The sequence below is a fragment of the Amblyomma maculatum genome, chromosome 1 (genome assembly GCF_055883805.1).
Source record: "Amblyomma maculatum isolate TAMU_Amacu chromosome 1, ASM5588380v1, whole genome shotgun sequence".
NCBI lineage: Eukaryota > Metazoa > Arthropoda > Arachnida > Ixodida > Ixodidae > Amblyomma > Amblyomma maculatum.
The window spans coordinates 456,334,693-456,352,960 of record NC_139344.1 but is presented as its reverse complement, the minus strand read 5'-3'; the positions used below and the strand labels follow the sequence as shown (position 1 = coordinate 456,352,960).

The following is an 18,268-nucleotide window of genomic DNA, read 5'->3' as shown; positions in this document are numbered from 1 at the left end:
CTGCAAGACGTGCAATCGTATCAATTTTTGAACACTTCTTCAACGTAATGCAAGAAAACAGTTGCGGATTATCATGCGCCTGAGGGTGGTCATATACGGTCAAAAAGGAAAGCAAGATAGCTTTCTCAGAATGCCCGCATTTGAAAGGTTTCTTCTGGATTAGGGCCTACTGAACGTGTTGCATGAATAACTCAAAAACTTGTGACTTCGGCATCGCAAGATCACTGCACCTTCAACGATTTCCGTATAGTATATTAGGTATCATGCTTCAATACTTAGTAGAGTTTTTCGTGCACAAAATGTTGTCACAGCATCGTGTTCATCTTCCACTTGTATATTCTCTATTGCGTTCTTGTACCTCCTGCAGAATGGCATGACAGTTTACAAGGAAATAAACACGAAGTTTTCAATTACTCTACATCCTGTCACTGCCTCCGAGACGAAATTGGCCTGTCTGTTACGCTGTCACAAGCTGAAGAGACTGAGGCTAGACCAGACCGAACTTCTTTGCAAGCGTCAAGTACAAATGATATAATGTTCTCTAACTCTACGGCCGCTGCCGTCTCGGGCGAAAGAGATAACTAAAACTGGCACTTCGATTGCGTTTATCGCAAAGCAAACTGCTTGCGCTATCTTGGCACGCACTGACAACGTGGTCTAGAGTCTATTCAACAGAAAGGCAGAAAGCTTTTCCGCGACCAGTAATGCGGACATGTCGCCTGTTCTTTCGACACATCATGTTCATGCACCGCCGAAGGCCTCCTTCGCTTGTAAAGATCAACACTAGCCGCCAATTCTGTACATTCTACGGGAAACTGTTGCATGTTGATTTTCCTACCTATACCTATAAATACCTATAAATACCTAGTACCTATACCTATAAATAAATAAATAAATAAATAAATAAATAAATAAATAAATAAATAAATAAATAAATAAATAAAGTAACTGCGATGGTACGGTATGTCATCTGTGAATAAAAGCGAAATCTATATTTTTTACTTTCCTCCCACTCTGATAAGTTCCTCCAGCATTTGGCTTTGGAGGTACTTCTAAATGTGTCTGTCATTTAAATAAATTTGACAAGAAAAATTCTAAACGTCTCCTTATTTGCTTATATGAACTCCGTAGTATATTCTAAGATGCAGTTCTTCTGCGGAAACAAGGTTTGTTTTATTTTATTCTTATTTTTTGCGAAGTTCCAGAAATTTTCTGCTCTTCTTCTTACTTGTGGTGCCACGCCGGGGTGGCGCAGTCGTTACGGCGCTCGACTACTTTTCCCAAGGACGCGGGATCGAATCCCGGGCCTCGACGGCCGCTTTTCAATGGAGTCGAAAAGCAAGGTGCCCGTGTGCTGTGCGATTTCAGTGCACGTTGAAAACCTCTAGGTGGTCGAAATTTCTGGAGTTTTCTACTACGGCGTCTCTCATAGCCTCAGTCGTTTTGGGACGCTAAACCCCACAAACCAAACCAACCAACCTACTTGTGGCAATAGTTTCCGTAGGAATAAACTAGCCTCCGCTCGTAGAAACATCCGAGTTGATTTCTGGTTTTTCGTTTTGTTTGCCGCGTCGATTTTGTACTCTCCTCGGCTGCTGCAAATATATACGACAAAAAGCTACTGCACTGGCGAACCACTTTCGCCGCGAAGCATGCAATCAAGCAATTTCAGCCGTGTGGGCTTGTTTGAGAGAAAACTGTGGGATATTATCAAACACTTCTATGCACCTGGTGATGCGAGTGGTCTAGACTTCCGAAGCATAGCTAATATTTGCTTTTAAGTTTTTCTTGTTTAACACGGCGTAGTTGAAACTTCTGAAGCAACCCAAAAGGCCGAGTTCTCAAAAATAATTCTGAGTCAAAAAGGAATTATAAAATTTATCAATACATTGATAGAAACTGCATAAGCAAGGAGTGTGTAGCAAATCTGCTTCTGAAGTTTGTCCAGCACTAAACACAAGTTTCATAGAAAAGCAATTTTTTGAAACAGAAAAACTTCAAATATGCCGAGATAGGATCTGCGGGTACATTGATAGTAATTGTGCAGTTCTACAAGATGTGAAAAAACTGCATACAGTGATTTTGCCCAGAATTTCTAGCGATGAATATTTCAAAATAAACTTTGTGCAACTTCTTTGCAACATTGTATAGGAGAATATTAAAGCATGTCACTGCTGCTAGCTGGATGTAAAATCCGCTGCTTTGTCACAAAATAAATGGGAACGAGCCATTTTGCAACCAGCCGTCGTATTCGTTCAAACGCACAGTTGCTGCATGCTTGACGTGTGTGTTGTGCTATTTGCATTGCTAATTACATATGTTGTCTCTGTGTTTTATGGAACCTCATGTCACCAAGACCACTTTGTTTTCTTCTATTATGAATGAAGGAGTAATGAAAAGTAACCAGAATTTCCTTATCATGCGTATAAAAAAGCGCTCAAAGAGTGGGAGACGAGAAAAATGCTTCATAAGCTTGAATACTAATAGAATATTAACAGACTAATAGAAAGTTAGACCATACCAGATGCATACCATGCCGCTTTCTAGTGTCCTTAAGGAAGGGAGTATGTATACCTTGTGGGGCAGAAACCTGAAGGATAACAAAAAGGTATGAAATAAATTGAAAACCGCGTAGCAATCTACGCGAAAAACGGTATAAGGTTGGAGTTGTAAGGTGGGTCAGCGATCGAAGCCAAGCTCATGACGACTACCTGAGGTCACCAAGAGCAAATGCACACGCAGAGGGCAATGACGAGTAAGAAAAAATAATCACTGGTCAGCTAAATTACCGAAGTAGATCCCACTGTAAGGAAATCATAATGAAGATGTGAGAAGGAGAGGTCAGATCGAGGGGGAGAGAGTCGGATGGTTTGATTAGGATGTTACGAAGTGTATGGTGGCATGGTGGCGACAGTTGGCACAGGAAAGGGATTTTTCTACCTCGGGGTCAAAGTATTTATCTTGCAAAAAACATATTTGAGCTATTGTGAGGATGGTGATGATAAGGGACGATAATAAACGAAACCTGGGCAGTGTTCTTCTATGCAAGTAGCTGCCACTCCACCTCAGGGCCGATTCCTGCGCACCAAAGAAAGTTGCTGGCCCTGGTATCAAAGGAGATCTTTTAATTATTGCACCGAGAAATGAAAAAAGAAAGGCTACAAATATTGTTGCTGGAAACAGATGCTTAAGCGCTTCGTTTATTCCCACCACACTACGATGTTCCTGATGAATGAAGCGTTATAAATCTCTGCCATGAAGCTTCATCATGACCCATTATCAAAAGGGCGATGTAAGCTGATAGACCATTATGTTTCCAGAGCACCTTCAACAGGGTTTATTTCCAATTGCTGTTTCATAAGCTGGACATGGAAAATGCAAAAAAGGTACTGCTGCAGCCGCTCAAAATTGCTTCTGACCTGCTGGCATGAACACATGCCATGTATACGAGTGTTGGGAATGGTGTCATCAGTTCTGCGGGGCACCGACCATTGACGCAATGGGATCAAGATTTTTTCTGCCGTTGTGCTCGGGATAAGAGGGGTCAATACCTTAGAAAATCGGTTTATGAGGCTGCCTTCAGTAAAATACAAAAAAAAAATCGTATAGACACTTGAGCCGCCTACGTGCCAAATCTATCTGCAAATATATTTTAAAGGCCCAAATTTTTCCTGCAAATGACATTTGTTTTTGCATTTCTTCACATTGGGCCAGCAATAATCGGTTATTCTCTCTGCTACCGCTTGGCTAGGAGCAAAAACAGCTTTTTTTTCCCACATCCGGCTGCATTCTGCAGGTATTTAGCTTCTCTGCGCCGTCTCTGGGCCTCTTCGGAGTCAAAGCATTTGTTAGTCCTGTCCATGTAGACTTGCTTGTAGACTGTTCACTGTGCATCACGCGCTCATAACTGCCTCCAGACGACTGACATGGTAGAGGGATTGTGCGGCCCCCGCCGAGAACCTCCTACTAATCACACTAGCACCGTCATGCAATGCGTCATCTCCGCGAGACCAGATGACATCCCTCCCCCCTGGCCATCCTGCGCACAGGGACATAACCTCATCAACACATCTTAAGCTGCGGTCGTGTTCCAGCCTGATAACCTTCACCTCTACACTAGCAACATGATGCGGTGCGTCAACGAGACCAATTAGCACCTCCTCACCCTCCCCCCTAGGCGTCAAGCTTCAGCGCACCGAGACCTTTCATCATCAGTTACTTAATGTTAATTAATGAATTACTTAGTCTTCAATTGGTAATTATTATTAATTATTAATTGATCATTGATTGACATGGCCATATAAGGAACGCATTCCCGCATGCTGTGGTGATGCTCTGTGATTGCTCGAGACCTCTAAGACGTCACCCCGCCTCGGCCAATCAAAACGCCGCAAAAGCGGCACACATTTTATCATCGACAGCATGAGCTATAAAAAGCTTTCGCCTTAATACCCCTACTGTACGAGCCGCCAGCGTAAGGACGTCATCTTTTTTCGGGTACCATCCAGAGTTCCCGACGCCATCAAACAGATTTTCGCGTAATTGGGCGAGTAAGGCTTTCACTTTAAGAATACTATGTGTCATACCTCTCTCTGAGCGAAGATCTCTTTGCACCGTACAATTTCACCGCCATCACCACCAGTAAGTTGCTAGTCCTAACGTCGGCGATGGTAATGCCTTGAATGGTGCTATTTACCCTTGTGTGCTGTAATATCAGGTGTTCCATAGTGATTCATTTTGGCACACTTACTACTTTTAGTTTCTGTTAATGGGGGCTGTGTAGGATTACTTCTCATTCACACTTGTTCGCCTATTAATGTGCTGCGTAAAAAAATCAGAACTCAATACGACGCTATTTCCTTGGAAGCTGATCTAACGAGCATGAATGCGGGAGGTTGAGATTGAAAACTGAACTGAATTTCAATAAAGCGCCTATCTTTATTTCGTCAAGAGAAACAATCACCCCGTCTAGATTCCTTAAAAGGAAATTTGAGGATCCTAGAGCTCACACCTATATTATCACTATATATGCGTCAGTGTGACTCGACAGCTCATCATCCGACATCCATCTGTAGTTGTGGTTGGACGGAACGTTTTTCACGCGGGCCAAGGGGACATTTTTGAATTTGGCTTCGGTGAAAGCCGTTCTGTGATTGGTTATTCCTGACTATGCGAGCTCTAACATCACTCCGGTCTCAAATAATCAGGGATTGTTGTGTAACGGGAAGACGGGGACTCAAATTTCCCTGTGAGTCAAAAAGGCCATTTTTCGTCTCTTGTGAGAGGTTTGTTGCGATTGGGCATTCGTGATGGCAAAGCCTCTGTCACGTAATCGTCTTGACAGCTATCATAAAACTGAGGAGTGTTGTGACCGGGGTTCCGGCCGAGGTATGCGCAGACTCCAGCAGCTGGAAATGGAGGCGTACTTTGCGGTCGCCAGCGAGTGACCGCCAACAAAGGAGCGAAGCGGCGGCGACGGCCGCAGAGTGACGCTTTCTTCCTGGCTGCGGCGGCCAACCCTTCCCGCCTTTCCAGCATTAACCCACTTGGCACCCACGGCGGCAACAGCGAGAAACCTGGACGCCGGCAAGCAACCCCCGTCAAGGGCAGCGAGGCGGCGGCGACGGCGGAGGAGTGGCCTTTGTTTCCGGCTGCGGCGACCAACCCTTCCCGCCTCCCCTCCTTCGGGATAGAGACAAGCTGCCTTTCGGGCCTTAATCCCCTTGGCTCCACGGCGGCGACAGCAGGGAACCTATTCTTCTGCTGAATGGGCAAGAGGCTCGTCGCCGAGCAGCACTGACCTCGCTCGCCGAATTCTCGAGGCAAGCGGGTGGCCTCCTTGGAATTACGCGGGGGAATTAAATGACAACCGCGAGCAGGCGACTTCGCGGGATGTTTCACCCTGGTGCCGAATATCCACCACCAGCACAAGATCGTCATCGACATCGGTGAAGTTTGCCCTCGCCACCGAAAGATGTGAGAGGAGGCCCGAGCACCACCTTCGACAGTGGGCGGCACCTCGAGTGATCTCTCGTGCTCACTGATTGCACTGCACAATTTGAACTTTGTCTCCCTAGTTAGGGAAGTGGGGACAACCGACCGTATTTAAGCGGTGGAAATTGTCTCCACACAGAGCTCCGTTTTCCTCTCTTGGCTTGTAAATATCCCATCATGTAAAAAGTTGTGTAAAAATCTCCTCTTTTCCTCTCCTCCCTGGCTGCTTCTGCTCCTTCATCCCTGCTCCTGATGGCTCCACTGCTGTGAAGCCTAGGCCCTCGAATCCCAGCCACATTAACTGGATGGCAGCTATGGGATCGTCCACGCTTGGTCCTGGCATCGGCAATATGGTGAGCGCTTGATTTTCTTTGAGAATCTGCCAGGTTTGATAACTCAGCGATTTTGTCAAAACCAGTAGATATTGTTTTTGTGTAGCGTGCGTGGTGGAGCGGTTATCACGCTACAATTTGCTTGGGCGAGTGCTCGTTCGAAAGTGGCCATGGATCTGAGCAAATTAGAGAAAGCGGAGTTGATTTTGCTTTGTGAAGAGTTGGGCATTAAAGTCGGGAAAAGCTTTAGAGAGCCGCAACTTGTGAGGGCAATTCGGGAGTGTGGAGTGAGGAGGATGAAATTTCCGAGACCTGGGATTTCATACAGGAGAAGTTCAGGGAGGCTGAGGAAGAGGCCCTCAGGATTAAGAGAGCAAAAGAAAGAGAACTACAGCTCAAGAGACTGGATTTACTAATCGCAGATATAAAACGCTCCGAGAATAATGCGACTAGTAATCAGGAAAGCTCGGTAAACGCAAAAATTGAAATCAGAGACCAGCAACTGCAACGAAGAGTATCGGAGCAAGAGCGTGTCCAATTGGGGTTGAAGGTGAATGGCATAGGCAGGCAAAGTTTAATGCAAATGAGGAAGCCAATACTGGCATTAGAGACGCATCGGCTAATGCACCACTTGGAGAGAAATGTGCAGCAAGTAGCACAAAGGAAGAGGTGACAAAGGAAAGAAATTTTAAAGGTAGGAAACCGGTCGTCTATTACCGTTGCCAAGAGCCTGGGCATATTGCGACCGGTTGCCGAAAACCAAGAGCAGCCTTTCCGTCTCAGTCTAATGGCGACAACTTGCAAGTCATGCAGCCCTTTTGGGGGGAGCGAGCGGGAAAAGGAAAACCGCCTAAAGTTCCTCGTAACTTGGCGGCGAAAAAAGACGTAGTCCGCTCATTAGACGTTCGGCCTGCGAAGTTGCCAGGTGAGCGTGTCTGCGAAGAGCAGTTGGGTGAGGAGAATAGCGTTGGTTTGCCCATTGCCCGCGACGAGATCAAGGAGACATTTGGAGTTCCTCTGACAGAGAAAGCCGTCTCGGAAAACCTGCCCAAGCATTATCCGTACGGGTTCTCTGATAACTGAGATATGTTGAAGTTAAAGACCTTTGTTTTGGAAAAGAAGATGTTCGGGATCTCACCCGCTTGCGGCCTCAGGATAGTACAGTGCAAGCGAGGTTCGGGAATGAAGAGGGCAGACAGGATGCTGAAAGCGAAGGGGACTTTTATAGTCACGAGAAAGAGCGAGAGGTACCCAAAAATGACCCTGCGAGGGAGGCTAGTAGCTTAACCTGTAAAGGCTCTGTGAGAACTAGTGACACGCAAGTGAAAGTTGCAGAAGGGCGGCATCACATAGATAAGGCCACACACGAGGTTTTCAGGGCAGCTAGAAATGTTCAAGTCCCTTTCAAAGCCGAGCTGAAAACCAAGAGGCGACGTAAGCGAAAGGAATCGGCGCCTCAGCGCTCTAGGTTGCTTACGCGTCGCGTGAGAACACAGGGAATTCGCAGATCAGCATGTTCAGGACCCCTCAGCATTTCGAGTACGTTTCCTCTAACATGAGACACGCAGGTAGCTGTCCTTTTCCGGATGACATGTGCCGTTTGCTGAGAAGGGTACGTTGCTGTCGCGCCACAGGAGCACAGGATAAGCGCGCAAAGCAGGTATCATAGCCAGCTTCGGCACTGGCAGAGTCAGAGCATAGAGGCGTTTATTTATTTATTTATTTATTTATTTATTTATTTATTTATTTATTTATTTATTTATTTATTTATTTATTTATTTATTTATTTATTTATTTATTTATTTATTTATTTATTTATTTATTTATTTATTTATTTATTTATTTATTTATTTATTTATTTATTTATTTGGTCATACTGCAGACCCAGTTAAGGGTCCTAGCAGAAGGGGCAACAATTCCAAAAGAAAACAGAAAAGCATAAAAACATGAACATAAAATTTACACGAGTACAAGCAAGACAGCAAATCAATGCACGGCCTTTTCTAAGGAATCAAAGTCCTGAAGGGATGATAATGGCAGGCTATTCCATTCGGTTATGGTGCGCGGGAAAAAAGAAAATTTGAAAATGTTAGTTCTGGCAAAGTAAGGTGTTAGTGATTCGGTGTGCGTATTTCTTGCTGCCCTAGACGATGCCGGTTTAAGATACAAATCAGGAGCCATTGATAATTTATTATTTTTTACCTCTCAGCAAATCTTTCCTAGGTACAATAGCTTCTCGGTTTCTATAGCTCGTATCGGATGCTGATCAGAAATGCAGTCATCGAGCTTGCATAGAGTAGCTTGTGCAACCTGTGCGGCAGCCGTTCATCCGACGTTATCGTTGCTGTTGCCCCACCTCCGTTATCGCATTCTGGCATCACCCTTTCGAGAGGATGCCGATTTCGTCGGAGACAGAGATCCCGGCCAGTGCAACTGCCCTCGGATGCACCTCTCGACCGCGGCAAAAGTACGCTGACAAAGCCAAAGAAAGGGAAAAAAGGTACAGCACTGGCAACAAGAGAAGGACTGAGAAGATACGCACTTCTCTCTCTCTCTCTTTATTTCCCTGCCGCGATGTCGATGGTGGTGCAATGCATAGCCGGAGTAGCTGACAATTGCATTCAAAGCTTTTGTCATCTTTGGCCGGGCCGTTGGATCCACAGTCAGCGAGCTAAGCACAGCACGGAAGGGCTGAGGTCACTGAGGTCCATCCGACTACTGCCCAGTTCGAGCTGCTCTTTCAGTGAGTACCATTGGTTAACCAAGAATAGGTGGCCTTGTTATTACATCGAGGAGATTGATTCATTAAATACAGAACATCTATCCACATAGGCCTAGTGGAAGATGAGCTAGCTGCTCTGGTTGTTGCACAGCTACGCGTTACATCATCAAATTCAATTCGGATCTTTGACGAGAGGCCTATAACATAATACAGCTATTCTTCCTTTGACACTTTGTTACAACGATGAAAACGTAGCCATTAGTTTAAATACCGTGGCCATAAGTGTAACATTGTTTTCCCCTCTTCAACGTTTGGCTCTTGTGTTTGTGGGATACAAGAAAAGTGGAGCTGGATAATTGGCTGTTCGTGCATCTTGGGACATCACCCTGTGTTATTTTAATAAGCTTATGAAATAACGTACTACAAGAAGAAGACCTTCCAGTTTTCTCTTTTTTTTTCTTTTATTGTACTGCATCTACACAAACCGCAAAGAAAAGCCACTGTGGCAGCCATGACTGCCAGGATTTGCATCAGAACTCATTCTATGCAATTATTTCCATCTTTGCTCCCTTTGCATAGGCCGAAAGAATGCAAGGGCTTCCTATCACTGTACACATGCTTGTCTTAAAAGCGACCTCGCATATCAATCAAAAATGCCTTATCTTCTTAAAGAAGTCGTGCTACTCTTCAAATATATATTGAAATAAGGTGGATTTGTTTCATTTCTTTAGGCTCATTCCCGTCATAACAGAAACAGTTTTCATTGCGCGAAGCGAAGACAACTGAGCGAAAAGCACACACTAAGCTGCGGTTTAACCCTGCTTAAACTGATTAAACCAGTTTGGCATACTTTGGCATGGATTTTCTTAGCGGTTTGGCATTGAGAGATAGAGGTCTGCAAAGTGTGCGTTCGTCTAAATGAAAATTCCTTGATTTTGAGGAAAAGGAGAGACGCGTTGTCTCTCTCACTTCTCAGTGGAGGCCTCTTTTACAATTAACCACATACAACTGTAGGTATACATTTGCCGTTGGTTCGAATATTTATCCCAAATTAGCCTGAAGCTTGACGCTGCGACGGATGCTGAATGCGAAGCCGGGAGGTTCCGCTTACCACAGCTGCGTCCGTCCGGGCCGTTTATGGCAGAGTTCTACAGGCGCGTGTTACTTCGGACTGCGGAGTCACGTGTCACTCGCGCCCCCTAAATTCGGCCTCTCTCCCGGCGAGTGAGTCACCTCTCAGCCTTTACGGAGTGCCGCTTGCCTAATCTTGAAGCGGCCTAAGCTCACCCCCGCGTTTTTACGGGCGCTCGTATGAAGGCGCATTCCTTGCTCTTAGACAAGGTGCGAAAATGCACAGTGAAGTGCAACATGTATAAGCAGGGCCAGCACACCTACTTCGCACTTGACTATGCAAATCGGCTGTAATTTTTAATTGTCATCATGGCATTTTCCTACTCAAAATGCCCCTCAGTTACTTTGCGAATGTCTCCACATGTCCGTAAACGTGCATCAGCGTACTTCCCTCTAAATGAAAAAGCTTTTTGCGCCGAAATTTTGTATGGTATGGTATGGTATGGTATGGTATGGTATGGTATGGTATGGTATGGTATGGTATGGTATGGTATGGTATGGTATGGTGCGGTACGGTATGGTATGGTGCGGTACGGTATGGTATGGTGCGTTGTGGTATGGTATGGTATGGTATGGTATGGTATGGTATGGTATGGTATGGTATGGTATGGTATGGTATGGTATGGTATGGTATGGTATGGTATGGTATGGTGCATACAGTTGTCTTCGACGGCTCTTCTAAGCCAGGCCTGGCCATCGCTTAACTGCATCAAACACTGTCCGCGCAACGACATTTTTTGAAAACTAGACATCTTCACTGTACTGCGTGTGTGGTTGGTTTAAAACATTGTTGGGGAGGTTGTTAAAGTTTCACGTAAACACATTTTTGCGAACATCTTCCCCGGAGGCACGCTGGGCGTTTCTATCGGTGTTGTGTGGCCATTTGCATCAGTTATAGCCCAAAGAACGACCAAGGCTTTTTTGCAATGTTGAGAGGGGGCGGGCCTAATATGCTAGTGGCCGCTAAATTAAGTTTACCATGAAACTTCATTCAATATTTTTACCTTCAGCACTGTAAACCACGTCGCGCTCGTTACTTCTTCGCCATAGTGTTAAGTCATCCTAAAAACAAACATTGAATGTTTTTTCGTGGTTCGTTTCCTCTTCCTACTAACAATAAGCCGGGACTTGCGCGGTAAGTACTGGGATTGTAATATATTTGTGGTGTGTAACGTGCGGTCGAATATTTACACGGCATTTCTTTTTGTTTTTTAACAGGAAGCATGCCCAATAGCGCAATAAACCGCCGAGACTAACGATTCAAATGTTATCAATTCCGTGTTGTAAACGTGTTCGTCTGCATCTTGTATCGATCTCATTGCACACTACTACTAAATGTATGGCATGGCGTTATTTTTCCTGTCAAATATATAGGCTTAACAGCGCGATAGATAGCGGAATTATTTCATCATACAAAATTACTTTCACCGCCCGCATTCACTAAAGTTGTAACATTATATTTATTTTATTTATTACAACCTCAAGGGCCCCCCGATGGGACATTACATGAGGGGTGGGCGCTTGAACGGCGGTTAACAATAGTTTTTGTGAAGTGATTACAAAGATGATGAGGCTTCTTCGATGGCAGTCTTGAAATGAGCAGGGTCGGAGATTAGGGCAAGGCTGCTGGGAAGGTCATTCCAATCGCGAGCTGTGTATACGAAAAAAGACTTCTGGAATGTAGTAGTGTGGGCACGATGCGGGATGACGCTGTTAGAATGCTTATTTGTCGACATCAATGCACTGCCTCGTACTGAAGACAACACTGACATTTGTTATAATATTCCGGTGAGCAGAGACGTTAATTAAAATGTACTCTGAAAGCGCGAATTCGCTGCAGTAACTACGACAGCGGGCTCTCAGAGTAACTCTTTTTCCACAAAACTGAGAGACCACCACATTCGTTATATACAATGTCGCAAAAACAACAGTGAGCCTTTCGCGAGCGAATGACGCATTGTAGATATTTTTATGCCTTCATAATGTCATCATCATCATCAGCAGCAGCAGCAGCAGCCTGACTATACCCACTGCAGGGCAAAGGCATCTCCCATATTTCTCCAGTTAAGCCGTTTCTGTGCTAGCTGCATCCACTTGACCCCTGCGAACTTCTTAATCTCATCCGCCCACCTAACTTGCTGCCGCCCCCTGCTACGCTTTCCTTCCCTTGGGATCCAGTTTGTTACCCTAAGCGACCATCGGTTATCCTCTCTTCGCACTACATGTCCTGCCCATGTCCATTTCTTCTTCTTAATTTCCACTAGAATGTCTTATCAAAGAGTATATTATACAGCTTTTTATTTTATTTTAGACGTTTTTTTGGCTCGTTGCAGGTATCTTTCCTCAAAATAGATATTTACTCCTCTTTATGCTCTGACCGAAAACGAAAAATTGATAAAACGTTGCCCTAATCTAATACTTCATTACACAAGTACAAACTACGTGAATGCTTTCTTCTTTAAGGGAGCATTTGTTCGCATGCCGTACCATTTAAAGCAACCACGCGAAGCGATATCGGCGTTAATGATCGATTTAAGTGCACCGGCACATCAGCGCCAGCATGCGCCCAAAAAGGGCATGCGAGTCTGAAGTGACGAGTCAAGAACGCGACAGCAGTTTCTACTGGCGACTCCTTGTCGCAAAAGACACACCTAGGTAGGTCTACGAACTCTCCAGGCCGCCCGACGTCACGGAATCTCGTTCTCGCAAGATCGCACTGTTCGCGAAAGACGCCACTTGACTCCGCCTTGAGCAAAGTGTCCCTGATGCTTACTCTGCGGGTGCGAAACACTCGACAGGTGCACACAGTTCAAGATGCAGCCGATGCAGAAGATGCAGTTTTGCGTGCCGCTCACTGGAGTTGCTTTTGAGAGAAGATAGGCGAACACTCTGCATTTGTGCACGGATTGAGGAAGTTGGTCCGCAAAGATATAGGGAAGGACTGAGGAACATCATGCATTGCTGCGATAATCAAGAAACGCGATTTACTAAGATAAAAAGGCCGTTTCGGCTTTCAGAGCCATATACATCGAACACCACTACATCAGTTACAATTTACTCACAACGCCATGCAGTTGGGATTAAATTTAAAACGTTTTGAAGGAAACCCATAACATCTAAGCCTAGTATTTAGCACTTTTTTTTATGAGGTTCAGAAGTTCGCAGAGGTTAAATGGATGCCGCTAGCACAGGAGGGGGTTAATTGGAAGAATATTTGAGAGGCTTTCGCCCTGCAGTGGGTATAGTAAGGTTGATGATTATAACGGTGATGATATTTCACGAACGCAGTGACAAGTATTTTTCACATTCTGTAATGGAACAGTTGTTCCATTCCAAGCAATATTAGACGTGTACCTTAATCGAGGCCCCGCATCTGAGTGGAAAGAGCGGTTTCGCCACATTAACAGCAAGGATTGCGAAAAGGTTTGCTGAGTATGTCTGGAACTGGGGGAAGTTCTTTATAACAATAAAATTCCCTACCTTTTCAGCTCTCAGAAACGAGATCCCCAGAAGCACACGCACAGTGTAACTGATTTCAGCGAAACTAGTTACTGTGGGGCCAAGAAGAGAAAAACAGGCCGACATAGGATGGCGAACTCAAGGAGCGGCGCGAGCATATGGAAGGCCGCATTATTATTCTCTTTGTATTGACAGTGACCGCAGAAGGGTAACCGAGCAGCGAGTTTTCTTTCTTAACCATGCGGTCAAGCACATGGCATCCTTTGAGCTCTAAATACATGCCAATCAATGAGCGTACTTACCCTAACTTTCTGGGGCTTATCAGTCTCTAGGGGTGCCGTAAGGGATCCATTATATGGCTGAGAAGCAAGTCCCACAGTATGATCACTTCCGGCAACTGTATTACTGTTGGCAGGCTACAAGGACACCAGGTATTTAAAGTTCCATTCCCGGTTTGTATAATATTATAGTGATCAAATGGCATGTGCGCAAGTGTAATTCTGTCATTCCTATCATCCACCGACCGATAAAACCAGGAATACCGCGTTACATCTAAAATAATAAAATATTTATCTATTTTGGAGTCACTTTACATTTAGTGTAACGTATAGAAGTGGCGGCCCTGTTATGCATGTCACGTACGCGTAGTTCCCAGGTTGTTCTGCTAAGGGCAGATTGTCGTGGCGTGACAGCGGACAGAGCAGCTATGAGTTTTCGCTGTATTTATTCTCCCTATGCTTATAAAGCTTCACCTGCAAATGAGCGAGGCCTGCAACAGAATAGCTGTGGGGTTAGAAGCATCATGTGATTAGATTTGCATATTTGAAGCGGGATGTCAGGAATATTATACTCCAGTTATCGGTGCTCCTTGATTTCTTTTATCCTGCCTTATTCATCTGATGTTGTGGAATGGCGTCATTGCTATCACCGGCCGCAATCAGCCGGCGCGTCGGGCAATTCGATTGCAAAAAGTAAACCGTTATATTACGCAAGTTCACAGTACCGCGGATCACTGGGGTCGTATTTTGCGAAATCTACTTTCTCGTTCAATTCATTCTTTTATCGACCATGGGTAGGCCCTCAAATTCGCATGAGAGTCAGAGTGCTACCAGCTGTACATCAAACCTAATATCAAAATCGCATAGGCCAATAATATAGAAACAAACGAGTGACTCGATTGGTGCATACACCTGTAAAAAATGCTAGCGCTGGTTTCGGGATGTTATCTGCGAGAGAGGAGTCGTCCGCCCGATGCTGTGCTGATTTGATTCCGCCCGAAATCACAATTCATAAGTTATCTTACTGTACGCATGTTCACTCTTATCAACGCGCGAATTCAATTTTGACACTGTTTAACATTGCCAAGCTGGATCGTGTCCTAAGCTTTGGATTCAGATAACCACCGCTTTCCTTTATTTTTATTTTATGTTTATTTTTTGCAGGATCGAGACGGCAGTTCTGCATCCATCATGTGGGAGCTGGTTGTAGCCACCGTTGTCCTTCTCGCCGTTCACTGGCTGCTGTGAGTTTTTTTTTTTTTTCTATGCACTTACAAACTGCCACAAGCAAAAAAAATAAAACATCATAATAAATACTGCTAGCATCGGAGCCAATTAGTCGCCGCAGCATGCTGATTGCAACGACGCAAATTTAGGAAAGCTGGAATATTTTTCTTAGTAGCCCCACGGTTGTGCTCAAATGAAAGCCATTTGTAGTGTTTTGTGAGGAAGTTGAAAATAGCATCCACCTGAAGAAAAGGGGGGGGGGGGAGGCAGTCTGGAGGGGGTGAGGGGGGGCTGTACAGCATTGTAGTGCATCAAAGGAAATTCAGAAGCCTTAACGCCTGAGCTAGATGTGCTCGAATAGACCACCGCCGGTAAGTTGTTCATTATTTGAGCTCACATTTGTGCGGAAGCTTGCAAATGTTTCTAGAATAAAGAACCGCCCAGAACTGTGTACTGTTAATTATCAATATTTTCCAAAATACTTTAATGAATCCTTCTGCTCAAATAGAGTTCACATTTGTGACTCGTTTCGTGTTTGTAGACTTAAGATTAGAAAAAAAAATTATGCCTGATGCAATTTGAACGTCCCGCTCTCAAGACCCCTACCCCCAGTGTAATAAAAAAAGAGGAAGAGGTAATGGCTTTGTAGTTGCTTTCTTCCAATGCTTCAATGTTTATGGAGACAGACGCTTTGAATAGTTATTTTGGGCTTCATTTTGAAGTAGGCTCGTAATGGTTACTTGGGTACTGCCAGTGTCATTTTTTACATTATCCGCAGCAACGAAGGCCGCAATAACAGCACTGACTTGCACTAACAATCTCTTGAAATGTATCAACTGCTTTGGATTTTAAGGAAATGATCTGGAGACATGTTCTGTTTTTACATGTCCCGAAATATAAACGAGGTTAAATGCTAAATTACAGCGCAACATATGTTTAAACTTTACTTCCCTTTCGGTCTTTCTCATAACCTGAACTTGTGCCACTATTACAATCGGAATCTCCTATTAGGATCGGCCCATGGTAAAAAGAATGAAATAAATATCAGTTCTATGCTTTATTGGTAACTTTGTTTGAATTCCCGAATAAATTTTCAACTTTCAAGAGTACGACTTGCCAAAAACTGCTCTCCTCGAGCTATGTTTTTTTACAAAACGAGTAGACAATTTATCATCATCAAGCCAAATGAAATTCCTTGCGGTAGTTAACGGCAATTAGGTCACATGCAATGTAGTAACCATTAGTGAATTGGAAGAAATTTTTTCTTAATTTTATCCCAAAAGTATATCATGATTTTCTGTGTTTTTATGAATCCTATCGCAAAGTAAAGAATTGATCAAACGGCAGGTGGCTTCGTGCGAATAAAACAGACCAGCAACTTTAATTTTTCATTATATCGCTTTTGAGAGCGACTTACCGTTGTTTTTGTTGTGATTGCATTCTCTGATCATGTTCATTTATTATTACGTCTATTTCTTGCAGAAAGAGGAGGGAACATTTCAATTTTTTTAAGAATCTGGGTATACCTGGTCCGACCCCTAATATTATATTCGGAAACATGTGGGAAATATATAAAAAGGTGAATATTTTTATTTTTTCTCGCGTGGTATTAGTAGAGGCAGAAATAGCGTTGGAAGATGTAGTCATGAAACTTTAGTAATAAAGCAGAAGTAACTGCAGAGATGTAAAGAGGTGGCAGCATATTAACCGAACAAATTTCATTCATGCAAATATTTTAGCCACATCTTATCGCTGCAGTGAAGAAACGACGAACCTAATTTTAAACATAATGCGCATTTGATGTTTCTTTGTGTTCGTGTTTCAGTGCATTTCACAAATTTACAGTGGGCTGCACACCTGAAATATTAGAATATAGCTCGAATATTTTGGCCCGAAGCTTTTTTATTTTTGGCTGTTCAAATGAAACAATTTTGAAAATATGGTAAATAAATTTTGATCGTTTTTGTGTTATTTCTGTATTTAAAATTACAAAAACATTCAGGATATCTTCTCATTTAAGCAGCAATATTCTCTTAACACAAGAATTTCAGGTGGCCTCGGTACACTATATTATATTAACTAAATGTAGAACAAATGTACTGTTTCAAGGATTGCTTAATGTAGATGCATATCTGAACAGCATTAAGACGTGTTGATTGGGTCAGCTAGAATTATATGATCATGAATACTAGTATAAACTAGGTTTATTCGTATGACTTCTCACATTGGGGAGCAGTGATTCATGATCACTGCTGAAATGATATCAAAATATACTCTTTATTCAAATGCTGAGCAGAAAACACTGCACGGAACCCCAAAATAAACATGAAATATGGAAAACAGCTCGTGTTAATTGACAAAACTCATCGACCACCAAAATTTTTCGTGAACAGATCTTTTTTTTTTTTCATTTTTAACACACTTTTAAATTGGAAATATGTTAGTTGAATCTGGCAGGCAACATACAGGTCTGTATATCCTTCGGAATGTGACAGACATGCCCTGGACAATGTCGGGTAGAATGTTTTCATTTTTTTTTAAGGAAATTTAACTCATCACTTAGATTTTTGTACCTATAGAGGTCCAAAATTTAAAAAAATTGCGAATGTTCTCGATTGACAATAATGATGACCAGTACAAATTTCAAAGATCTATTGTTTTTTCTAACTCATTTTATTAACGCATTTATTTTACAGTCACCAGTCAAAGCTTACCGTGAATGGATTGATAAGTACGGTGACGTTGTTGGGTAAGGCACTGTTTTGCTTTTATCCCTGCATTCTTCCCATGAACGCAGCGTCTATGGTCCCTGGATTCTATTCTGCATTGCAATACATTACAAATGTAGATTTCTGATTATCTGCCGGAGGTGATTTATTGCGCTATTAGTTTTGAGGTTGTTACCATCCCAAGCTAAATTAGGACCTGGGAATGAGTGTCCTATGTCTGCGAACGGAAGACATGTTGCGTTGTGCTATGGGCTGTCTCGATCCTCGCACAACGCAACATCACATTTACTGCTCTTCTGCTGTACTGCTGTGGCTACGGACCTTTAACAGAGGGTCCGTGGCCGCAGCAGTACACTGTCCTCAAACCGTACTACGCATAGCTCTTTTTCTTTTTCC

At 43.6% G+C, this 18,268-nt stretch overlaps 1 protein-coding gene across 1 annotated transcript in view; it reads left to right on the top strand.

Annotated features, from left to right (window-relative positions):
- The first annotated feature begins 8,934 nt into the window (after nucleotides 1–8,934).
- Nucleotides 8,935–18,268, top strand: part of LOC146209722 (thromboxane-A synthase-like) — a 35,309-nt gene continuing 25,975 nt past the window's right edge. Inside the window, exons 1-4 of the mRNA XM_084587443.1 lie at nucleotides 8,935–9,069; nucleotides 15,081–15,160; nucleotides 16,626–16,722; nucleotides 17,840–17,892. Of these exons, the coding sequence (XP_084443569.1) occupies nucleotides 15,108–15,160; nucleotides 16,626–16,722; nucleotides 17,840–17,892 (203 nt within the window). The 5' untranslated portion in view covers nucleotides 8,935–9,069; nucleotides 15,081–15,107. The remainder of the gene's footprint in view (nucleotides 9,070–15,080; nucleotides 15,161–16,625; nucleotides 16,723–17,839; nucleotides 17,893–18,268) is intronic.